General features: G+C 55.1%; 8 protein-coding genes across 8 annotated transcripts; 2 read left to right on the top strand and 6 right to left on the bottom strand.

The window, feature by feature from the left end:
- Positions 1-182: 182 nt before the first annotated feature.
- J4E87_000662 (uncharacterized protein) lies at positions 183-2,048 on the bottom strand (the record flags this gene model as incomplete). The annotated part of the gene is made up of 1 exon (XM_049372316.1): positions 183-2,048. The coding sequence occupies one exon, from the start codon at positions 2,046-2,048 to the stop codon at positions 183-185; it is 1,866 nt and encodes a 621-aa protein (XP_049238450.1).
- Positions 2,049-3,577: 1,529 nt separating this feature from the next.
- Positions 3,578-4,633, bottom strand: J4E87_000661 (uncharacterized protein; the record flags this gene model as incomplete). Its single annotated transcript, XM_049372315.1, has 1 exon — positions 3,578-4,633. One exon carries the CDS (start codon positions 4,631-4,633, stop codon positions 3,578-3,580), a length of 1,056 nt encoding a protein of 351 aa, XP_049238449.1.
- Positions 4,634-5,120: 487 nt separating this feature from the next.
- Positions 5,121-6,198, bottom strand: J4E87_000660 (uncharacterized protein; the record flags this gene model as incomplete). The annotated part of the gene is made up of 4 exons (XM_049372314.1): positions 5,121-5,250; positions 5,302-5,732; positions 5,781-5,958; positions 6,029-6,198. 4 exons carry the CDS (start codon positions 6,196-6,198, stop codon positions 5,121-5,123), a joined length of 909 nt encoding a protein of 302 aa, XP_049238448.1.
- A 1,307-nt stretch (positions 6,199-7,505) lies between these two features.
- On the bottom strand, positions 7,506-9,059 carry RVB2 (RuvB-like protein 2; the record flags this gene model as incomplete). Its single annotated transcript, XM_049372313.1, has 4 exons — positions 7,506-7,598; positions 7,648-8,508; positions 8,557-9,003; positions 9,051-9,059. 4 exons carry the CDS (start codon positions 9,057-9,059, stop codon positions 7,506-7,508), a joined length of 1,410 nt encoding a protein of 469 aa, XP_049238447.1.
- A 1,374-nt stretch (positions 9,060-10,433) lies between these two features.
- Positions 10,434-14,405, top strand: J4E87_000658 (uncharacterized protein; the record flags this gene model as incomplete). The annotated part of the gene is made up of 1 exon (XM_049372312.1): positions 10,434-14,405. One exon carries the CDS (start codon positions 10,434-10,436, stop codon positions 14,403-14,405), a length of 3,972 nt encoding a protein of 1,323 aa, XP_049238446.1.
- A 1,578-nt stretch (positions 14,406-15,983) lies between these two features.
- On the bottom strand, positions 15,984-18,361 carry J4E87_000657 (uncharacterized protein; the record flags this gene model as incomplete). Its single annotated transcript, XM_049372311.1, has 3 exons — positions 15,984-16,599; positions 16,659-17,771; positions 17,817-18,361. 3 exons carry the CDS (start codon positions 18,359-18,361, stop codon positions 15,984-15,986), a joined length of 2,274 nt encoding a protein of 757 aa, XP_049238445.1.
- Positions 18,362-19,506: 1,145 nt separating this feature from the next.
- J4E87_000656 (uncharacterized protein) lies at positions 19,507-20,758 on the bottom strand (the record flags this gene model as incomplete). Its single annotated transcript, XM_049372310.1, has 4 exons — positions 19,507-19,964; positions 20,012-20,318; positions 20,366-20,565; positions 20,617-20,758. 4 exons carry the CDS (start codon positions 20,756-20,758, stop codon positions 19,507-19,509), a joined length of 1,107 nt encoding a protein of 368 aa, XP_049238444.1.
- Positions 20,759-21,519: 761 nt separating this feature from the next.
- On the top strand, positions 21,520-24,231 carry J4E87_000655 (uncharacterized protein; the record flags this gene model as incomplete). The annotated part of the gene is made up of 2 exons (XM_049372309.1): positions 21,520-23,455; positions 23,504-24,231. 2 exons carry the CDS (start codon positions 21,520-21,522, stop codon positions 24,229-24,231), a joined length of 2,664 nt encoding a protein of 887 aa, XP_049238443.1.
- Between the last annotated feature and the right edge of the window lie 134 nt (positions 24,232-24,365).

Below are 24,365 nucleotides of genomic sequence, written 5' to 3'. Positions count from 1 at the left end.
TAGTGGCAATTTTGATCACGACAACATGATGGTCCCCTCCAATTAGCATAATGATGCTTTAGCATGCCAGAAAATGAATGTGAGAGAGTAACAAGCGGCGTTCAAATCATCAATTAAAGTATGCAAACATCGACCAGCACCTCCTCGACACCCTGAACAGCTGGAGAGTTCAGCACTAATGTTCACTTCTTCTCACCCTTCAACTTTGCAATTCTTCCGCTCTTCCGCGTCCCGATTGTCGGTAGAGCCTTTTGCTTCGCAGGTGTCTTCGCAGGTGTTTTAGCTGGCGCCTTCGCTGCAGCTGTCTTTGCAGGCGTCTTCTCAGTGCTCTCAGGTGGGCTTGGAGCCGCCGACCTTCGCGATTGGCCTTTGATCGTTGCCTGAGATGATGGCATTGATCTCGGCGAAGAGGATTGAGTCGCAGCAGCAGGTAATGGGTTGTCGTGGCGGACTGCTGGCGAGACCGTCACGATAGCTCCTGTTGACGTCGAATGTTTGGCAGAGTCTTCGAAGTGCACCAGGTCGTCATCATCTTCATCTTCTGGGCCGGTGGAAATGGGCTCGGATGGTTCTTTCCTTTGACTGGACTCAGGAAGCGCTTCCTGTCCTCCCGCCTCCACTCCTTCTGCGAGTTCCTTTGCTTCAATCTCACGCGCTTGTTCGCCCATCGACGGTGTACGCTTCTTAAACAGACGTCGTTCCAACCTCTCACCCTCAAGCTGTTTGTTAAGCTTGCGTGTCTCCGCAACGCGGTACTGTTTGGTGCCTTCCGCAGGGCTCACATGCGGAGATATGCCCTCTCGTATGGGGGAAAGATATCGCCCTGGAACTTCGCCTTGGGTCTTCGCGGCCAACGCACTGGGCGGCTGGCGTAACGCAACGGTACTGCGCGGCTGTACGGCGGTCTTCTGGACATCTGAAGCGCGCGCCCTCTCGCGACGCTCACGAATGTCGTTGCTGGTGATGCGCGGTCGAGGTGATTCTTGCTCCGGTGGGGTGTCGTCTCTAGAGGCAGGAGAAGTGTAAAGGTCATGACTCTCCTGATCCAGGTCAGGTCTATTCTCGCGCGCAGTCTTCGGCCGTGGCGTGTCGACTTGTACATCTATAGAGCCTTGGGCACGACGAGGTGTAGGATTCGATGGACGAAGGATCGGCCGTTCGTCTTCGCCAGAAGGCACATCTTCACTAGAAAGGTCTATGGGGCCCAGGCGTTGTGGCGAAGGCGTATCGTCGCTGCTGTAAGGACCGCCTCGACCACGACGAGGCGTCGGATTTGACGGTCGTGCTGGCGGTGAAGAGGAGTAATTGTTCAAAAAGCCTAGACTGGATGGACTTCCGCGACTCCCCCTACTCTGTTCCGATGACGGTATTCTGAAGTCCGAGAAGTTGAGATCGATATCGGGAGCTGTGGGCGAGGGCCGCTCTCGTACAGGGCTTGAGTGTGATGCTGTCGGATTGTAGCCTAGCATATACATTTCTAGCTCGTCATCTTGTTGTGTTTCTTCCTGATGAATCAGACTTCCCTCCGGTTGACCTGTGGAAGATGGAGACTGAACGGTGATCTCAGGCACGTCTCCTGCCGCCGCATCGTCTACCCTCCTTCTCACTCTCCTTTCAGCCTCTCTTTCTCTCTCAAATGCTTCGTAATCATCCAAAAGCTTACGTTTAGCCATCCTAAAGGTAGTTTCACTCTCTGACAGAGTCAAATAAGTGCCGATCATCCGATCGACCTCACGGGCAATCTCCTTATAAAGATCCTCTGGCATCTCCTCCATCCGTTCTTCTAGGTCAGGCATGATCTGCAGCGTACGAACAACATGATACACAGCCAGCCGGATCCTTTTACGGTTGCATTTGTTAGGCTGGAAGAACCAGCACAGGCCCGTTGCTGCAGCTGCACCACCTGTGATTGCCAGTAGGATGTCGCCGTATTGCTGAAGGAAGGACGGGAGTGCGGTTTCGCCAAAGAGATATTGCGTCAATGTCTTTGCGACAACATATGGTGGGGGTGTTGGACGAGGCCCGTGAACCTCTCCAGGTAGCAACATAGTCGTAGTGTCTGTAATTATCGTGGACTTAGGCAATCGCGTGGCGCGCAAGGTCTGTGACGCTAAAGTGTAGTATCGCCTTCCAGCTGCCATTTGGACTACTTTCACTTTGAAGGTGGGAGCAAACAGTGGAGTTGGATAGACTACGCAGGTCCCATTTCGTTGTTTAGAAAGGAAAGGCTCTTCAAACAAGAAGGCTCTCGGTCTTTGTATAAGCAACGAAGATGTACTCGCGGCGTCGTTGTTCAAGTTGAGAAGACAATGAACAAAGGACGTGATGATTCGAACAGTGTCGAAAGACCGCGTGCATTCGATGCGGATGGCGATGCTGAGTTTCTATATGCTCAAACTAGGGGTTCAGTCGAAGCGGCCAGTTTGAGCATATAGAAGCTCAATCTCGCAATCCGCACCGAACACACGCGTTAGCGATGGCGGCGGGAAGTGGGTAGTAGTTGCGTGCGAACAAAAGGGCCTACTAGACTCATCTGCTAACAACACCAACGCTGTGCGAAAGCCAGCCCACCAATGATGGGAAGATGTTCGGCTTCGTCTTCTGGGGTAGTTAAGCCTCAGTACCGCGGTCGACAGATTGCGAAAGCGTTGACGGTCAGTCTGCAGGATGTTAGCCGTGGACCGTCACCAGATAGGACGTATCGTCTTACCAATCCTCCATCTATCCACACCTACCATTTTCACCCGTCTCTGTTATCCGTTCCTTTCCATCTCCCCGTCCTCCTCTTACTCCATTATCCTAAAACCCCTTAACCCTCCCCACCCCCGTCAGCGGAACCCCAACACCCCTCTCCCTGCCACCTTGCCCCCTCCCTTGACTCGCCGGTCCCCCAAGCCCAATATCGCGCCCATATCCCGAGCCACCGCCATAAAGCTCTCGGCTATCCCAATCTCTCCCTTTGAACGGCCTCGCGTGACCGGATTGTTTGAGCCATTTCGCAAGCAAGATGCCGACGGTCGCCCAGGCTGCGGCGATGAGGAGGGCGAAGATGACGAAGTACATCGTGTGAGGAGTAGACGGCGACCGGAATGAGGACCTCGGGATGGCTGAGGTCTTGGTATCGATGGCGAGGCGGCGATCAGGTAGATGGGTAGTTTGTGCCGGACGGTTGGAACAAGAGGTAGGAGGAATCTTCACGATCAAAGCATGCCTATCTGTTGTCAAGAGAGAGGAAATGGGATGCCAACGCAAAAGCGGAGGTCATCGGCTGCACCTACTGGCAGCGCTAAAGGTTGGGGTAAAGATGGGGTAAACAAAGCTTACGGCTTCCTCCTATCCGAAGCCATGGATCGACATTTCGGCCCTCCTAGGTGCGCCATTGGCTGCGTGAGACGATATAAATCTCAAGACCCGAAACCACCAAATCTAGGTGTTACGATATTGACATGTAAAGACGTAATAATGCAATGTATGAAGCGGAACATGATACGTACGACCTCTCCAATCTACAGTAACGAATGCGCAATCAAAAGGGTATACGCGCACATCGACTGCCCTCACACTCGCTGCACAGCAATCAAGCTCCACTACTTCCACTTCCCTCAGCACGCTCCTCCTTCTCAACCTCCGTCCTCTTGAACCTCTCCTCCGCAGCCTTCGCAAGCACTTCCCTCCTACTCAACCCACCCATCCCACTACTACTACCATTACTGCTCCCACCCACCTTCCCCTCCCCACCCGCACTCCCCAGCGTAAACTCACCCCCAGTCCACCCCCCATGATCATGCACCTCCTCCGCCCCCTCATCCCCCGGATTATAAAACTCGTCGTTCCCCACACTCCTCCCGCCACTCTTCCAATCATCCCTCGCAACCTCGCGTTCAATCTGCTTGCACAAGTTCCAGAAGTTGCGGTCGTGAGGGCCCCATACATTATGCGCCAACTCATGGCACAGCGTGTTCCTTATCGTCTTGTAGTCGCGATACCCGTCGTAAGCATCTGTGCGGAGCCGCAACTCGATGACCTCGCCTTGGTTGCGGTTGAGGCCCAGTGTCCGACTTTCCATTGTAGTGTGCATGGCTGGATCCATCTCCGTAAGCAGCGGCACGCTAAACTTGTGCGTGCGCATTGCTGCTTTGATCCCCGCGTCGTCTCGAAGCCGTTGGAGGAAGCGTAACGAACGATCTGGATTCGGGAGGTACGGCAGCGGGCGTAGTGTATGGAACGTGTATTGCGCCTCCTCTTGTATCTTCTTGTAATCGCGGTTGCGCGCTGGCAGGGCGGCTTTGATGGGACCGGGGCGCCGGGGCGCTGAGGCGGCGGATATGGTGTTGTTGAGGGAGGAGACGGCTTCGGACGTGCTGCCCATGAGGGTTATCTTCTTGCCGACGAGCTCGGTGAGTGGTAATGAGGCGTTCTTGAAGGGTGGTTTCTGGAGTCCGACCTTCCCGCCTACGAGGAACTTTTGGTTGGACGGCGGTATTGACAGGTCGTTTGCGACGCGTTCGGAGAGGTCGGAGATTGTGGCATCTTGGGCGAAGGATAGTGTGATTGCTTTGCCGTGGTGAGTGAGTGTTATTTCGATGTCGGAGCTGGAGGGCGGAGGCGCAGATGTGGTGTCGGCTTCTGTCATCGTGGAAGCGCTGTATGTGGTGGCGAGAGGATGTTTAGGCGGTGGGAGGGTTGGATGTTGTCTAGGCGCGATCTACTATACGGAGTAAGTGACGAGGTTAGTAGTGATTAAGATATAAAGCTTCGCAGCATGTGGCCGAGCTCTAGCCATGCGATGTTTCGGTGACGTTCTGCAAGGCTTCCACGAGATGACGGGGTCGCCATCGGAATTTGTCATCACTAAACTCCGATGCTCAGCCATGCTGTTGACTATTCACCACCATCGCCATCGGGCCGTTGAGCACACTCGCAGATCTTGGATTCTTGGTAACCAGGGAGCCTCACTCGCTTGTTCCCGTGCTCACTGATCAATAATCGTTACATCTGCTACTTAAATTCAACGTCGCCGGGTATCAATAAAGCGCGTACTAGAAACATACGCTGGCAATGCCTGGACTATAACCAGTATAAGCCATGGAACAACACCCGCATTACGGCCAACTGGAATACTAATCCAGTTTTGACTCTTCCTCTACCTTCTTCTTCTCCTCTTCTTCCTTCTTCTTGCGCTCTGCCTCCTCCTTGGCCAGCGTCTCCTCATTCTTCACCCATTCTTTGACATCGGGATCCCATCGGTGTCTACGCGTCGTTAGTTGTGACTTGCCCATGCGAATAGATAACTTCGCTTACCCATGGAAGTTGGTCTCTATCAGGGCCTTCTCCTTGTACTCGTCCACGAGTATCTTGTCGTAGTTGTACGGCACCTTCGCCGGGACGCCCTCGAACATGGTCTCCCGCATGGGATACAGCTCCGATGTGTCGTACCGGTGATAGTTCTTGCAAACCCACTGCCCCGGGTTCTTGTCTGGATGTGTCTCGCTCAATCCGGTGATGTCGATGAACAGGCCGTTGCGCAGGTCGATCCATCGCGCATCAATAATGTTCATGCCATCGCCACGCTCGCGCTCCCAGATCCACGGGTTGACGTCGAGGAGGTATTCGCGCTGGACGGCGCCGTCGTAGGAAGTGTAGTGGTATCGAGTCTGGTTGTGTACCGCGCCGAGGTGTTGGAGTGTGCTGTCGGACACCTGAGTGTCGAGATCGAAGTCCCATGGAAGACGCTGCAGAAGCGTTAGCACGTATCGCAAACAGCTGGAAGCAAGACTCACCTTTCCATTCCACCACCAACCGAGCAATGTCCCGTGTGCTATCCAGGTATCGAGTTCGTTTTCGCGGAAGAAGTTCAGGTAAGCGCGGACCATGTGCGATTGCGTGTCCGTTCGCTCCTCGTCGGAGACGATGCCCTTGAAAAAGCGCTTGTCATAGTGGCCGAGCGTAATACTGCCTCTAGAGGGGTGTCAGCGAACACGCTACAAGCTGCAATGACATCGCGAGTTGCAAGGCTATGATGACTTACCCGGGCTCATGAAAGTACTTGGTATCAGGCTTCTTCTTACCTTTCCTGCTTTCAATACGATCGGCCAAGTTGTCTCCTCCTTGATGTCGGTTGAGTGGCGTCGGTGTGGCTAGTGAAGAGGCGAAGAGTGTCGCGGTTGCAAAGGCGGCAGCGCATTTCAGTAACCGCATGGCTGAGGCGAGGACTCCACTTCAGGCTTCCAATCCAGATAGGTATACCGTCTCAAAGACAACGAGACGAAAGGGCGCCAACAGTAACGAAGACTTGCCGTATGATGTTATTATGATCGTCCAAAACTCCTGGGTAGAACCGAGCAATGGTAAGCGCAGCGTTTCGGGAAGGTGATCGCGTGCTCAGAGTTCAGTGATCGACAGCCGTGGGGCAGGGAAGGCGCGTATAACGTCAGTGAAGAAGAAGCAATCGCAGGCGGGACAGAGAAGATAAGAGAAGCGCAATGGGGGCCAACCATGGGGTCACAGCGTGCGGGAGGGGAGTCAAAAGGCTTCATGACGCGCACGCGACAGGTTGCCAGCCTGAGCCTGTGCCTGGTGCCGCCCACTTGCTCCTCCACAGTAGCCTTGTGCTACGTAAACTCATTCGCGCTCCCATTCCCCTTGCTGGTTACAGGTGTGCCGCTTTTCCGGGGTATCATGGGTATCTGGCGAGCTTGACAGGCGTCGTCGTCCAGTGACACGCGGCGTTGCGTGGTTAAGCTTTCCAAGATTTGGCTTTGGGCGGGTTTCGGATGGCGGCTGCAGTTTGCCGGCCGTTGTCGCCGTTGGTATGGCGTGGCGGCGGCAGCTGTGGCTGGTGAGTCCTTGCGTCGAACAAATTACATGGCCTGACGTCTCCATTTCGCGAAGATCCTTCGTCACTGTCCTTCCTGAGAACTGAAGCCGTCGTGCAGGACCTACGTATGCCAATAACGAAGTCGCATGCGCAGTTACTGAAAGCGGCAAAGCATTTTTCGCTAGGCGCATTCACGCAGGTGGCCTCGTCAGCATATGCGCTTTAAATACGATTGTACGAATCCTGCGCGAACTACCTGCAGACATGGGGTAAACATAGTTCCCTAGGCTCGTACATTGTTCCACCAACGCGTACATGTTTGACGCCACAGTTTCGTGGGCGCGTACAATCTCCCCAGGTGCGAGGATACATGGTCCGGAAGTACGGTTCGCCAATCTGCTTCCCCCGAAATGCAAGGCTGCGGTACGATGTAAATTGAGATGACACACGGACCATCCTGTATGACTATAATAGCAGACTGTGCCGCTCGGACTAGGCTATGGTTATACGTACATCGTCATACTCACAGTCACTTGCAATATGGTTGAGCACACGATGACAGACTATGCACGCATGTGTAGTATTACATTTCCAGACTTTTCGCTATGCCTACAGCAACTCGCTGACCCTTGAGCAAACGCTGGACCCATTCGAACCTTTGTACGCCGTGAGATTGTATAACATCCGTCTATGAGACGTCCATCGCTTCCGCGCCGTTGGGGATCGCAAAGGAGACGGCGCCCGCATCGCCGATCAAACGCTGTTCCGAGTCGGAGACGAACTATTCGTGGTATTAGCAAGGTTTGATAGGTCGTAGTATGAGAACTGACCTTGACACTTCTTGTGGGGTCGTAGAAGAGCGCAAAGCTTCGCTGCACGTCCTCGATGGTAACCTCTGGCCCGTTCCTCTTCTTGCGTATTAGGTCAGAAGTCGTGATGAGGTTGCTCGCGTATCGCAATCCGGTCTCCTGCCCAATCTTTGTGAGCAGCGCCAAAGCATCCGGAGACACATCGACCTCCTCCTCTTGCGCTCGTATCGAAATGATCTGCTGCATTTCCTCCGCGTTGTATGCGTGGGTGCTGACAATGACCACACGATCTAAGAAGTCGAGTGGCAGTCCGTGTGGTGACCTGTAGTCGGTTCCCCGTATCTGTGTGTTTCCCCTGTTGCTAGCCATGATGACGATCGGTGCCAGCTCGTCCTCAAGCGCGCGGTTGACAAACGAGAAGCATTCAATGTCGAGCATGTGGACCTCGTCGATGAAAAGCACACCCGGCACGATAGTCGCCTTGCCCTCCTCTTTCCACTCTGCGACCTTGGTGTTGATCTGGTCTCGCACCTCGCTGCGGATCTCGCCTGTGTCACCAGAGAAGAGCGCTAGGAAGCCCTGGGTCCTCGAGTTGATCACATCAATCTCGTGCAAGCTGACCGTGTGTACCACCTCGCGCCGTTGTTGCAGCTCGCCTTCGGGACATTGTACGAATTTGGTGTCGATGCCCATCGCGTCGTAGTCTCGGGAGCGCGTGTACGAGCGGCCGAGCTTGGTGATCTTGCCCGAGGCCTTGTCGATGGAGATGATGTCGCCGGCCATGACCTTTTCCTTGGTCATTGCGTCGATCATCTTGGTGCCCATGTCGTAGACTGTCTCCATGTCGGTCGTCTTGATGGTGAGTTTACCCTGCTTGTTGCTCTAATCACAGTCAGTATCGCTCCGTTGCGCAGCCGACCTCGTACTCACGCCTGTGACGCTGCGGTCAATCTGTATCTCGACCACCTCGCCCTCAATGACCTCGCTCTCCTCTGTTATCCGCACGCCAATCGACTTTCGGAAGGCCTGTGTGAGCGCCTCGGTCTTGGACATCTCCAGCGAGAAGATCTCGGACGAGGCGAGCATGGTGAAGGGCACGTCGGGGCCCAGCGACTGCGCCATTCCCATTGCGATGGCCGTCTTTCCTGTGCTGGGCGGGCCTGCAATCAGGACTGCGCGACCGGCAATCTTGCCATCTCGTGCCATCTTCAGTATCACGGCTGCCGCCTTACGCGCCTTCTCCTGGCCGACGAGGCCCTGCGACGACACCTTGGGCTCGAGCGTGTCATCATCGACGCCGAGACCGCGAATGTGAGAATGCGCCGCAATGAGATTCAGGCCGCGGAGCTCCTTGCTCTCGGCGATGGTGGTGATGGGCTGCGTGTCGTTAGTCACATGATCTCCAAGTCACGCCCTTCACTTACCATGGCCATGATGATGTGCGGTGTGGTAATTTAGGCGGCGGTATGCGACAGCGACATTTCGCGGACGCGCAGAGGAAGCTCCAGTTAAGACGCACGGGCCCGCTTATCGGCCGTTTGCTATTTAGTTCCATTGGGCGCGTCGACGCGACTGCCCCCTCGACCCTTGGAACGACCGCCTCCCCGACCTATCACTTGCCAGCTGGCCGTAATCCCCAAGGCAGCTAGCAAATTCCCTGCGCACTATTTAAACTCTCCAATTTTCTTTCTTTATCCTGTTTCTCCTTTTCCTCAAGCCATCGCGCTGCTCCTGCCCTCAATCTCATTGGTTGCGTGCAGTAGCGGCTCCCGCGCTCGACCCTCTCACCTCACCTCGTACACCGCGAGATGTCTGGCCGACCCCAAGTCCCCAGCATCTCAACAAGTGTTGGCAATCGCGCCTTCACTGACAGGCATGTTGTCCCCTGCCCCTCACTCCCATCCGTCTACGCAGTCTTGCCACTGCCCCTCTCACCCACGGTCCGTCATTCTAGCTCAGAGGACAAAAAGCAAGCACTTGAGCTGGCTACATTCATTACCCCACCAAGAGTGCACTTCGCATAGCGCGTTGAAATCACAGACATCAGGCTCTCGCCGTCTTATCTCCTGCGCTTGCTATCTGAGACACGCTACGATGAAGCTCGCGTTCTCTCAGTTGCACTCAAAATACCAAGATAGTCCTGGAGGCATTTGTTACGCCTGTCTTAAAGCTGCAACACTCACTGTCTCTGACTCCAGGACATATTCTGGTATTCGGAGGACAATGTAGCAACACGAACTTCATCGTAGGGGGACCGTGCAGAGGCACCTTCACCTGCCAAGACCCCAGTCCGGTGTAGTGTATATACTAACACATGGTATAGTCCACGTACTCAAACCCCAACTGCATACTCGCCCGCGCTCAGCGATTCAATGAGCTCGCGCGTTTGGAAACGTCCGCTGGAGCCTCAAGCCCGTGGCGAGAGCCCTCCAGACAAGCGAAGTCGTCCGCCAGACTCGCGGTCGGCGTTACAAGATAGGGTCAGATATAAATCCCTCACTCCAATAATGTTTGTTGACATATAATAGTACGCCAACTCAGCAGTCTCCAGGATCCCGAGCCCTCCAGCATCTAGAAAGAACTCTTTTGCTGGATTAATCAATGTACCTACCGGCCCGAGACTAGCTTCTGACTACCGCAGGCCGCGTCAGAATGTGCGAGTTCTTTCACCCAGTAGTTTAAGCAGTGGAGCGTCGACGCCTACGCATCATGCCCCTCCTGCACCTTCGATGCTGCCAACACCAGATCCAAGTGTCCTTCACCAACAGGATGTGACTAGTGCCCCCACGAGCAATACCCCCTTCACCATGCACTCTTTACGCAAGCTGAAAGATAGGAAGAGAGCTCTTGCGCAGCAGACTACCATCACTGTCAGCACGTCCGTTGACGTTAAGCTCAAGACTCAGGCATTGGACATTGCGAACCTTAAGAAGGAGCGTGATGATATCAAGAGGGAGCTACTTGAACTTAACAAGACGCGAGAGGAGGAGCATAATGGTCTCACGAACCGGCTGGTGCAGGTGGAGGGATTGTCTACACGCGTTGATAGCCTCACGAACAAAACAGAGACCCTCAACATTGTCAACGCAGCCGCCAAGCCTTTAGCAACACGATTAGAAGCACTAGAGGTTTCGGCTGCCGAACTTCCAAGCTTACGGCAGGAGTTGCAGGACCTGAAAACTGTGCCAGAACGCTTAGCTGCAGTAGAGAGCAAGCGAACTACTCATCAGGCGGGACCAGAGTCCAACGGTTCTAACAACCTAGGGACCTCGCAGCTGAAGCCGCTATCCGACAGGCTCGATGGGCTTAGAACTACCTCTTCACAGCAGGCGAATCTTATTACGGAGCTGAAGATGGCGACAGCACTACAGAAGACTGAGATTGAAAGTCTGAAGACGTGGAAAAACGCGCAGCCTACACCACTATCCGAACACACTGTCAGAGAGCTTATCACGGCCGAGACCAGAGCAACAGCCAAGAACCTAAACGACAAAATCAAGGATGTGAACACCCGGCTTTCCGAACGCATCACCAACCATCAGGACTTGATTCTCGCCTTTCAGACTTTCAAAGAGACCGTTGAGAGTAAAAACTTCTCTGAACAACTCAACGCTTTGAGCGACAAGATCAAAGAAGTTGAGGGAAATGGCGACAGGACGTACGCAAAGGCCAACCGTCTGCAGACGAGAATAGAGGACCTAGAAGACGAACTCCACCCAGACAGTATCGACACTTTGAAGGAAGTGGTAGAGAAGGTCGAGAAGCTCAGAAGCAGAGTGGATAAATACCGTGATGCGCTCGGCGAAGACAGAGAGGAAGTCGAGAATGTGCGAGCGGGCCTGAAGGACCTCCGGGAAGAATCAAGGGGCCTGAAGGAAAAGACAAAGAGTACACAAAAGGATCTCAGCCTCCTCCAAGGAGATTTCGACGAGCTTGAGAAAGACATCGTCAAGTACATTGGACCTATCAAGGGGGACTACGAGAAGACAAACTTCACCCTGTCGCAAAGGATCGCGAACCTGCAGGGCACTGTAACCCAAGCCGAGTTGGGAAGGCTCCCCGCTCGCCTCAGTGAGCTGGATAAATCTGCACGTCTGTCAGAGAAGCTTCTGGGTCGCGTCGATGAACTGGAAAAAGCTCCACGGGGTCCTCACTTTAAGAAGGTCGGGACAACTGTTGCGACTTATTCTCCTGCTCCAATCACTCCGCCTGTGACCAATGCAGATACAGAGGTCTCGAATCTCAAGAAATCGCTGCAAGAGCTTCGCAAAGTTGTGGAAGGCACCGGTGGCTTGACGACCCAGGCTCAGGCAATCTTCGAGCGTCTGAACAGCATGGAAGCCACTCTGGCCAGCGCTCGACCACTCGACAGTGTGGAGCAGAGTGTGGAGACAATAGAGACGACCATGGACAAGACCTCAGTCAAGACGCTGGAAAAGGCAGCAGAAAAGAAGGTCAAAGCTCTGATAACGAGCGAGCGCAAGGCTATCGACAGGGATGTCGAGGAAGTGAACACCCGCCTCTCCCAAGAGATTTCTGATCTTCGCAAACTAACGGAAACTCGTATGGAAGCGATGCAAGCTCTCCGCAATCGATCACGTGAACCCGATTTCGCGGCGTCGTCAGCTGATGCGAGAACAGCGCCGTCCGAGATGAGCGATCTCAACACCATCACAGAGGATATTGAAACGCTGTTCGAGAAACTCGAGACTGCAAATGCCACTATCTCGGCTGTGCAGGACGTCGCCCCCACCCTCTTCAACGAACAATTCGACCCACTCAAGCGCAAAATTGAAGAGCAGCTCAGTACCGTCACTGCCACAATGGAAACCCATGCCCGCAATCTATCAGCTTTGATGGAACAAGTATCGAAGTCTCCTACACAACAGAATGGCTTCGGCCAAGCCCAACAAGCTCAGCTCAATACCATGTTGGCAGAAGTAACGTCATTGAGGACGGACTTTGCGACTCTTCGATCGTCTCTGTCGACCAAGGCCGACTCTGCATCGGTGGAGAAAGACCTGGATACTTTCACCTCCGCAATACGCAACATAGAGAGCCGATACGAGAACATCAGCACTGACACCATGTATCAGGGCATGGTCCGCTGGTTTACCGAAATGTACCCCGGTCTGCCACGACTCCAGGAAGACATCCACCGAGTGCAGAACTGGATAGCGAATCGCGCGAACGTTCTCGACCGCCTGGACCAAGACGCTACTCAACTGCATGGTCTTGTGAACATCGCTCCGCACTTGCACGAGATTGCAAACATCAGTCCGCAATTGAAACAAATGGTCACCGACGCTGCTCAACTCCAGTCCGCTATGCAGGCTCATGGCGAGATGTCGAGTGCGTTGACCAAAATTGATCAAGCTAGCTCTGATGCCACCCTGGCAATCTCCAAGGCTGAGGAGGCAATGCGTGCAGCTAGTAAGGCTGAGCAAGCCAGCTCTGATGCAAGAACCGCGAGCGACAAGGCCGATCAAGCCAGTTCTGATGCAAGAACCGCGAGCGACAAGGCTGAGGAGGTTATGCGTGCAGCTAGCAAGGCCGAGCAAGCCAGCTCTGATGCAAGAAGCGCGAGCGACAAGGCTGAGGAGGTCATGCGTGCAGCTAGCAAGGCCGAGCAAGCCAGCTCTGACGCAAAAACCGCGAGCGACAAGGCCGAGCAAGCCAGCTCTGATGCAAAAACCGCGAGTGACAGGGCCGACCAGATTGAGCAACAGCTTAATGAGCAGATCAAGACGATCGAGAACATCAAGGGCTCAGTGTCTGGATTACAAATTTCTTTGCGGAATCTGCACTCGGCCACATCTCCCTTCGTCAAAGCGGAGGCTCTTGACGCCCTGCAGGCCACTGTCAAGACACTGCAGACCCAAATAGGTCAAGAAAAGCAAGAACGCTTGACCAGCACAGGAGAGCTTCGCACTGCCATCGACGCTGAGCGTACCACACGCGTTGACGAGCAGGCTAAGACCAGAAAGTCCATCCAAGACCTGAGGCAAGCGATCGATGTGGGCAAGATCAGGAAGTCTATTCAAGACCTGAAGCAAGCAATGGATGTGGACAGGGCCACTTTCGCAAAAGCTGACGTAGTGACTGCATTGGAGGGTACACTGCGAGCCTTCCAATCCGAGATCAGCGACACTCAAACAGCAAATTCCGAGGCCATTCAAAACCTGCGTTCAGCATTCGACACCGACTGCAGCAAGCGCGACACTACGGAGGGAAATCTCCAAAAGTCCATCAAGGAGCTGTCTCAGACACCTGCCCGAGCGCCTACCCCAGACAATGTCCCCTTCGATAACTTCAAGCGTGTCGTGGTGGGCAAGCTTGCCTCTGAGAAGAAAGCACGTACAGAATTCGAGGAGAACTTGAAATCATCTTTCGGCATGGTTGAGGGCAAGATCACAGCTCTACGGCAGGATACAGCGAAGTACAACAACGAGGTGAAACGAGTCTCAAGTGACCATGACACCGCAAAGCAAGGGATCTATGACCAGCTCGCCGACATCAACACGGCTGCCGCCGAGTTGCGAGAAGCTTACGACAACACGGTCAAGACTTACATTGAGCCCAACGGCGAGTTCTTCGGCTTGATCGGTACCGCCTTCGTAGTCCTCTCGCAACTCCAACAAGTCGTCGAGAGCCTCAACCAGAACCTTCCAGTCGCTCCGTTGAAACTGGAGTGGGACTACTACCTCCCCAGCCACGGTCAGCCCTCCACCAACGGCGAACCCAGCAACTCCAAAGGAAAGGGCAAGAGCAAGCAGTAAGCTGCCCCCTCATCGCTCGACCAACGTACACAAAGTCCGACAACATTCTTTTTCTGGGCCCTGGGCCCTGGGCCCTTGTCAACCCTTTTACTACTGTGTTACCACCCCCGGCCCGAACAAAAGTGCGCATCGACCTGGCGTTTTTTACCGGCGGATACTGTGAGCATTTTCATGCATGATACCCCCCTATAGCCTGTGGCGGCTCATTTCTTTGTGTCTCGATCTTTGCGCATTGCAAGTCTGATGAAGCTGTTTTCAAAACCTTCTCATTCTGAGCGGTGCCCAAATACTACTGTGTTTACATATGTAAGTCCCATTGAAGTTGGGCGTTTCGATTGTGTGTAAGACCTAGTTATCTAGGCATTTTGTGGATATGGGGGTTTGATGCTAGGTCGTGAACCTGATCGGATGTGTGGAAGGTATGGATGACGGAGGTTACAATGGAGAGAGGCGGCGGTGGATGTGGAAAAGGATGGGAAATGGCGTTTGTAGTGGTAGTGCGAGTGTATGATAAAATGCGGAAAGGTTTAAAGACTGTTGTGCCGGTGCTACGATTGAGCTTGTTTCGTTGTATATTGTACTCCAGCCCGAAGGCATACACCTGCTATGTCGCGCGTTTTGTGTTAGAATAAAGTGTGCAGTATGTCTGATACAAGTTGTCCAGAGAAGGGGGCCTTCTCATGCTTTATACGTGGTGCTGTGCCCCAGGACCGTCCCTTGTGGCGCTTTCTAACCAACCTTGGAACGGACGTGCCCCCTTCTCATCCCTTCCAATTTTTAATGAGCGGATCCAGCCATCGTGTATGTCGTGTGCATTGCGGGAGTCGTAAGTGGCTCGTCGTTTATGGGTCATCGCGATACCATGGGATGTGATGGGACCAGATTTCGTCCCACGGACTGACCTGTGTGCGATGCCATATTCTGGTCGCTATCCACTTTACCCCGTGGTACTGCGATGACGCAGAGCGAGGTCAGCCACTCACAACTTCTGCAATATCGATAACCTAGACAAAAAGATACTCTTACGAATAAGAGAAATCGCAAGTCTTATATACTGTCCAACGGACTAACCTCTAGCTAGAAGTACCAGGGCGTTGATCATCTACCACATATATCCTGCAGTAATCCATATCTCCCCGAAACCCCTCCGTTCAACAGGTCACTACTGCTTCACCCCATCGCACATTGAGAAACTAGCATATCATGACATTATCGATTTTGGCTTCATGAATTCATACAATACAGTACGAATGATACTTTTTCCTCATCGCATCCCGCTCCCTAACCTCCCTTCGTATAGTCAACGCCAATAACACGCAACAGCCCAGCACCCCCCATTATGTATACAGAATCCCAATCCAGTAACAAGAAGGAAGAAGGAAGAGGAACCAAAGTCCAGTCCAACCTCATGGGGTATCAGAATTTGCTTTCAAATCAACCAAATGAAAAGCCACCCGCTAATGTAGACAAATCAATGATAAAAACGCCAACAAGGAATGGGTGTGTGTGTGGATATCGGAATAAAGGTGGATGGGAGTGCGCGAACTCTCATGCAACACCCTTTTCGCACTCTTCTTCTCACTCAGGCCTCTCAAGATTAACCCTCAACCCATACTTCAACCCTTCAATCTCGCAATACTCGGCCAAGAACTTCAGTCCAAACCGCACCGCCTGGATGGGCGTGGTATCGGCGCCCAGCGGCAAAAAGTACGGGCCTGACATCTTCGCACCGCTTAGTTTCTCCGGTTCGCGGGCTAGTCTCGCATTCGACTCCCTTGCTGCATACGTTTTCTTGTACAACGATTGCAGATCCTCAATCGGCAGCGCAATCCGCGCGTCTTGGTAGTGGCGATGCATTTTAATCGTGTGATCAGACAGGAGTGCAAAATTTTCCGCGAGCGAGTTGTGCTGGCGGGACGCTTCAGCCGTAGTACCACCACTATGACCCGTACCATCTTGCGGCGAGTCGTGCGACTTTGGGTTATTGCAGCGCTGGGAGACGTGTGTGCAGATTGCGGCGGCGATTACGGAGCTGAGGTAAGAGCGGAGGCCGTCGAGGTGTTGGAGGTCTTTTGTGCTGCGCGAGTAGGAGAGGCAGAGGGGGAGGAGCGTTTTCCAGGTTTGTTCTACTTCGCCGGGGCGGCCGCGCATGTGGAGGGAGAGGTCTTGGGCGAAGTAGGCGGCCATGTAGGCGCTGGGTGGGTGTTAGTGGGGTTCATATATGTACAGTTGAGGGGTGCGTCTTGAACTTACAGGATACACTCAAGGTTAGTAACTGCAGCCCTCTTTTCGTCCTGTTTTGATATCTTGCCGCTGGTGAGGATCTTGGTGGCTTCATGCTTAAGGGCTCTACCCATTTGATTCCACCTTGCCGAGGTATGGCCCAGCAGCGAGATGTCCGCCTGCTTCTTGTTGTTCAGAGGCGCAGATGTAGGTTTCGCGCCGGCTGGGGTGGCACCAGACCGGCCAGGCGTTGCGTCATTGCTCTCGGAAGACTGAGTTCGTAACATGTTGACTGACTTGAGGTCCTTCTTAGGGGTTGCGTATTGCGTCTGACTGTTTTGGAGAGGGGTAATGGGCCGGTCTTGGGTTGAGCCTGCTCTGGGTCGCTTAGTGGGCGGTACCGCCAATGTCGTCTCCTCTTCCGCGCGCGGCCGCTTCTCAGGAACTTTTGATGGCGTTGTAGTTTGTCGTGCAGCGACCTTGGGTATTGCCTTCTTCTTAATGACAGGCGGATCCGTGACCTTGGGCTGCGTGTCCGCCATAGAAGTTGCCTTGGAGGTATCGCTGCGCTCCTTCTTCTCGGCATTCGCTCGTTTCGATGGTAGGCGGAGAATCTGGCCAACGACAGGCGCCTTGGTCTTTGAGAATTTCAGCTTAACTACCATACTAGAATCTGTTTGTTCGGCTTGACTGACTGGTTCGGGGTTGGGCGATTTGCCGTTGCCGTTGATGGAAACTGAGCGCGCTCGGTTCTCTGACTTTGGTGTACCGTTGGACTGTTGAGATCCGCTGGGTGGCACAGCAAGTGTCTGACTCTTGCGATCTGATGATGACACAGATGCGTCGGAATCTGTGCGCTTCCGCTGTACTTCCATTCTGTCGAGCTCGGCCTGTATGTTGGACGGGAGGGTGGGAGATAAGATATTCGGGAGTCCGTATGGGTTGCCCATTGGTTCGTGTACTGGCGAAAGCAGCGGAGGTAGGCCGTGTGGTGTTGAGTTGGAGGGGTCCGACTTCTCGATCTTGCCCTTGGAACTGGTTGTCTCGCTCTTGGTTGTGGAAGGGGCTCGCGGCCGATTTGAAGAAGGGGCGCCTCTGTCGGCTTTCCGGATGGGATGCTCGTCGCGTGTAGTACCAGAGGATCTGCTACTGTCAGTAATCGAACAAAGTATAGAGCGGTGTACCCACGACTTCGGCGACTTGGGCTCGGTCTTTTGGGACGGCGCAGACAGCTTTTCAGGCTTGCTGGCCCCATTCGCCTGTTTCTTATCCGGCACAGAGCTGGGCGAGCTGATCTTGACGCTGGGAGTGTTGGGACCGTTCGCTTGTTTGACCTTGAAGGCTGAGAGGTTGGGTTTCTTCTTCGCTGGCTGGCCATTCGCGACATGGGAGCGTGGCGGTTCAGGCTCAGGCTCGTCGTCTTCTCCCGCCTGCAGCTCGAAGCAATCCTGACACGGCTCGCGATAGAGATATGTCCTGTACTGCAAGTGCTCCTCCTCCGACTTGAATAGCCTTCCCAATTTCCAGGCGTTGGCTTGTTGTTGTGAGTAGTACCGGTACGGATGTAAGGATGGCGTGGAAAGTATGTATGGTGTGCGCGGGACCGCCGTCTTTATGCGCTTGAAGATGCTGTCGAGGGCGTCGAGCTCGCCTTGGTCGTCGGTGGAAAGCTGCTTGCGCTTGAGGGATCGCGTCGTATCCACGATGGGCTCAGGTTGGTCTGGGCCCGACATGGCGTGTTACCTCAGGGTCTCGAGGATGCAGTCGGTCGCGTATAGCAGCGGTGTCGCGGGCCGACGGCGGTAGGTGCAGTGGAACGACGTGTGGAGGTGGAGGAGCATTAGGTGAGGCGCTCGAGCGGGGATGGGGTGATGGCAGCGCCGTGGACGCGGTGTGAGGGCGGAATCGAGTCGGGACGCGCGTGGACAATAGCAGGGCGACAATCGCTTTCTCTTCACATGGCGTCAGTACAATAGACCCACGTGAGCGCGCATGTGGATAGCGCGGGCTCTCCTCTCTCACTCACCCAGACTACGGGCGCTGCTACCTCTGGTCGATCGGGCGGGAATGGGACATCGCTCGCGCGCCGTATCTATGATAGCGCAGCGACTTGGTGCGTGAGGCCAGAAAAACGGCAATCTCGTGTTTGCGACAGCGCTGCGGTCAAGGGCGACATGTCGAGGTGGACATGGCTTGGCGGGAGGCTTCTCCCGCGCGCTTCAGCCCTGGCTGCCGCCGGAGAGGCCTGCATCGTCCATTGGCTGCTCTTTGCTCCGAAGGCACCACATCACTGGAATACGAAGATCGTCTTGACTACAATCTAGCTTGGGCAGCCTTCTTCAATCGTATACACCACGCGGGAACTCGAGTCTTATTCACTTCAAGCGTTGATTTGTTTCCACGCCGCTGCTCGGGACGTCCCTGTTATTCAGTGGTCCCGAATGATCGGCATGGATGACATCAACGCGATCCGACTCCACGTATCCATGTGTGCATCGCATCACATACATGACCACCGGGCTGCTACCGGGACAACCTACAAAGGGTCCAGCCATGTCTTACTTCTCTCAGTCATGACAGATTTCACGTCGCGCATTCTGTCAAGATTAGTACTATTGATGTTTGGACTAAGGAGGTTGCAGATCCCGTTTCACACCATCACCTGCACCACCGGCAGAAGGAAGCACGTGTCGGCGATAATTCCAAAGTCTGATTCCCGAACCAAATGTACTTCATGGCATTAATTAGAGTTTCTCGATGCAGGTCGTCTCCCGAAGTCTCGCCAAAAGGAACACGGGAACCACGCGGCGGCTTTCGAGGAGTTTGGTAGAGATGGTTTCACCCAAACTAATGCAGTGAAACATAGTCAGCCTTTGTCCTACAGCTCTTCGTCGTCCGTCTCGTCATCGTCGTCGTCGTCCGCCGCTGTTGCTGCAGCTGGAGAGGGCTGTTTCTGTACAGTTTCACTTCGCGTCGTTCTCTTCTGGAAGGGAAGTGCTCGAGGTGGTGGTACACCCTTGCTTGCCGTGGCTTCACTTTTGGAACTCTGTGCAACAGAACTTGCTCTCAGCGTCTCGGATGACCTGCCTCTAGGTTGTGGTGCAGGTTCATCCTCCTCGTCTGTTTCATTGTCGGACTGCTCTGGGGTCATGGGTTCGGGCATTTCCTCGTCATCCTGCTCTTCGACCTTGGCCTGATCGATTTCCATCTGGTCGCTGTCTGCATCTGGAGTTGCCTCTGGCTCCGCTGCTTGTGCGGGAGCCTTGCGCTTCGACGTTCGTGATGCATCTGGTTTGCGAGTCTTGGTGTCTGCTCGGGTCGACTGAACGGCCGCCGCTAGATATTGTCAATATAAAACTACGTCACAACGACGTCTTACTAACCTGTGGGCTTGTCGACTTTTGCGCCAGCTAGCAGACGACTCTGGTCCCGGATCTTCCGCTTCTTCTCGTTTAGCAATTGCATGAACTGCTGGAGCATGGCCGTCTCGGTGTCATTCTTAGTTTTGATGAAGTCATCCAATTGCGCATTGAGTTTGGCGAGGGTGTGCTGCTCGCTCTTGACTTGGTCTTTCAAGTTGACCACCTGCTGCAACGTTTTGGCGTGCGCCATGGCTGATGCCTGCGCCCACTCAAACGGGTTGAACTCAAACTCATCGTCTTCTGGAAGGACAATCTCACCCAACGTGACCTACACACATCAGATGAATTTATCTTGGAGAGCACAATGCTGCCCACCTTGATGTTCCCAACGTCCTGGCGAAAAGAAAGTTCTAGGTTCTTGTTTTTCAGCGTGTAGACCATGCGAACACCGTCCAAGATGTCGGTCTGGCCGATTTCGGGCTGTTGCTGGAGCAGAAAATGAGACACGACGGCGGCCCACTCGTCGTCGCTGCCCTTGAATTTGTGCTTGAGACTGGCGAGATTGCGGTGCGTGACTGGGGCGCGTCAGATGGCGAAACACAGACGTCCTGTGGAGGCTGTCTTACTCGAAGTCACATATGGGGTTTCGCCCTCGCAGCCCACCAATCTGACATCCAGCGGGTGGCTGCCCTGCTGCAGCACTTCGATGACGACGGTCTCGCCGCGGCCATCCGCAGGCTCGACTGGCAAAATATAGCGGCTCGACATCGTGCGATGGTGTGCACAAGCTAGGCGGGACTGCGGGAGGGAGCCCAAGTGGGAAGGTTTGTGATGGTGTGGCCAGGGAGGCTAGTCGCGATAGTGAGAGCGTCCAGGAACAGGTACCGGGCGTTTCACGTGGTAGGGAATCTATTGAAACCGTAACCTGAACCACGTCTACCTGAGACGGCAGGCACGGGAGGTGATATTTGTATGTAGATAGTAGTGTCACTCGCGTGGTGGTGGTGCCCAGGTGGGTGGTGCCGTCGCAGGCAGCACCCGCTGGGGTGAAGGACCACTGAAGGTTAGTGTTTGTTGATGTCCAGGCATCCGCCCGGGACGCGAATCGAGCGCGATCCGCACCAGTCGCGCTGATGGGGGGCAGAAACAAACATGGGTGCTATACAGGGCGCGGTATGTGGCGTGGTATATACATAGGCAGTCTCTGGTTGCATTGTTCCTGCATATGTAGGCTCCCACGACAGCTGTACTTCCAGACACATCTGCATCGCCGTCATCGTCGCCCTTGCTGCAGGGGTGCCGAGTGTGTTATTCGTACCGACACGCGTGGCCTAGCGTGCGGGCCAGCCTGCAGACCGGCCTTTGTCTACTTACCGCCTTTGTGCTTCGCGTAGCCCTGCAGGAACCTGCAAGCGGTGCCAGACGACCCTCCAAGGCCCACAGCCCAACCACCTCAGTACCTCGCGCGAAGATCCTGCACACCCACCTTACACCGCACCTGCGATACCCGCGCGACAGCTCCACCGAGCATGGCGGCCAACAACCGCTCCTTCGCGGCGCGCATCGCCTCCATCACCTCGCAGTCGACCCAGATGGAGACATGGGACGACGGCGACTTCGACGACCGCTCCGACGGCCTCCTGTTCAAGAACTCGACCGTCCACTCACTCTCTTCGCGCATGAGCGTCCGCTCCGAGACCGAATCCAATGACGACTGGCAAATCCTGATTACGCCAGGCGACCAAGCAACCAACACCTCCGCCATCAAGACCGCCGCGAAGCAGGCCGGCATCCCCATTCCCACGAGCGTGCCATCGTCGGCGCTCCTCGGCGGCTCAATCAAGAGGCTGGGCAAGAAGAAGTCGACCAAGAAGATCGAGGTCGACGACGACTGGGGCAACGATCTCGAGCTGCCCACAAACGCGAAGGAAGGACTGAAGCTGAAGGCGCCCAAGCCACGCACGCCGGCGGAAGAGGACGATGACTTCGACTGGGGCGAGGGCTCGCTCGGCATCCGCTTCGCAGGCACGCGACAGGGCACCCGCGGGGCACGCAGCTCGTCTGTGTCCGCCATGAGCCCCAGCCTGGGCAGCATCATGACCATGGAGAGCGAAGACGACGACCTGGGCGGCCTCGTGCTGCCGACCGAGCCCATGGACTTCAGCGCGCGTCTCGACAAGCTCAAGAAGGCCGAGCAACCACCAGCACCACCAGCCGCAGAGCCATCGCTCCTTCCACCGCTGCCATTGCGCGAGCAGTCCCTCACGCCGACGCAGCCCACACAAACCACCTCGATCCCTACCCAGAGGCCGTTCCAATCGCCGCCCCAATCGCCCATTGCTGCACCACTATCTCCTTCCCCCTTCAGCAGCCCCACGCCTATGAGCCCCAAGGCACTGGCACCATCGCCCAAAGCCAAGCCTGTGGTCCAAGAGGAGGACTTCGAGGATGGCTTCGATTTTGGCAATGGCGAGATCCTGGACCGCCAGAAGCTGACGCTCAACAAGAACATTGTCGTCAAGAAGCCCGCGACCAAGACCACCGCCCCACACGCTGCTCGTCCCGCTACTACCATCACCTTCACCGACAGACCCACTACCTCGCGGATACCCAGGCCCCTGCCCTCCATCGCGAGTCGGACCAGGCTAACCCCTGTGTACGAAAGCGGCGCGTCCACTTCCAACTCGACTCGGACCATGCCTACTACTACCAGCGCACAGCTGCTCCGCGCGAAGCGCTCTGCTCCTGTCCTTCGCAACAACAACACTAGTCAGCCACCACGCATGCCATTCCTCCCTGCTGGCGGGGCCTCTTCCCAATCGCACCACGTCATGTCCAAGAGCACTTCGCAAGCCCACCTTCGCCGCGACTCTGACCCTCGCCGACCGCAGTCTCCCTCGATGCGCTCCTACTCGCGCCTGTCTGGCGGAGGCCACATCGAGACGCCTAGTCGTGCTGGGGTGAGACGTGATCAGGCTCCCTCTGCCCTTGCACGTCATCCACCCCCAAAGAAGCTGACACAGCCTCAGCGCAAGCGAAACTTTGGCGACGGCCATGAGCTCGACCTGTTCGATGACTTGCCTACTTCAGCTTCCAAAGAGAAGCAATTCGAAAAGGTGCCGCGCAATGTCGCCAGCAACAAGTCGCTGCGTCACCAGCCGAGCAACTCACGTCTGCCGATGCCTGATCGCATGGCGACGCCTCTGCCCCAGACTCCGCGTAGTCCTCCCAAGATGGACCACACTCCTCGCTTTGCTCGCGACACCGCAGCAAGCAGGAACGCACGTGAGCAGCGCTTGGCAGGTACGAGGTCTCGAGCAGATGCCCCCATCTCCTCCAGGCCCGTTAGCTGGGCTGCCCAAGTGGCCGCTCGTAGCCCTCATACCAGTCCATCTGCTCACAGGAAGAAAGGCTCAGGACAGAAGCCGCAGTTGATCAGGCAGATGACGCAGCCCTACACACAAAGTACAACATCCCACCATTACTTCCCAGCTCCTACTGACCACTATGTAGACGAGAAAGGTATGATTTACAACCCAACTTTGCAACGTTGGGAAGGAAACGAGGAAGCCCTTGTTTCGTTCTCACACCCTAATACTTCCACTACGACCCTCGCCCTGACCACGGCGAGCACGCCTACCTTTGCCCCGCCCGGAAACCAGATGAGCCGCAGCCATGATCGTTCACAATCGATCTCGCACATCGCCCTTTCGTCCATTCATGCCGGCCAAGAAAAGAGGAGCTTCTCGTCGCGAGCGGCCAAGCTGGCCCAGCCCCCAGCGCCCGCCCCAGTACCGTCCCCCCCACGGCCTGCTTTGATCTCCCAGATCTCTGTACCACGCCAAGTCCAGTACGAGGGCCGCATGGTGTTCGATCCTGTCAAGATGACCTGGCTCAAGGCGCCTCGACCATCGAACGACATTGGATCGCCTTCGGAAGTGGATGAAGACGAGGACCCATTCGCCGGCCTCGACGACCTCAAAGATAATGAGAGTGTCGCCGGTGGTAATGGCATGGGCGGTACTGGCACACCTAACCCCGATGACCCAACCTTTGTGGGCGAGGAGTTCGATGTCGGCCCTGGCTTCATCCGGCGACAGAAAGACGAAGAAGCCATCTGGCGACGACGCGTCGAAGGCTGGGTCGGCGGCCTCCGCGATAACGGCGAACACCGAGGCGGCTGGCGATGGGCGATCCGCGACTTCGCCGCCAGTGCCTCTGCTGGCCACCCAACCTTTTAACGACCACGACACCACGACCCCACGACCCCACGACCTTGTACTATATGTGCACGCACACCCATACTCACGCTCACGATTTTATGATTGCATCGCAGATGATTTGGTCTTTCGGCGCATTTTGCTGGACTATGATC

The sequence above is a fragment of the Alternaria ethzedia genome (assembly GCF_023757985.1).
Source record: "Alternaria ethzedia strain BMP 0044 chromosome Unknown scaffold_1, whole genome shotgun sequence".
In the NCBI taxonomy this organism is placed as follows: Eukaryota; Fungi; Ascomycota; class Dothideomycetes; order Pleosporales; family Pleosporaceae; genus Alternaria; species Alternaria ethzedia.
Note: the sequence above shows the minus strand (reverse complement) of the source record. Positions and strands in the feature narration are given on the sequence as shown.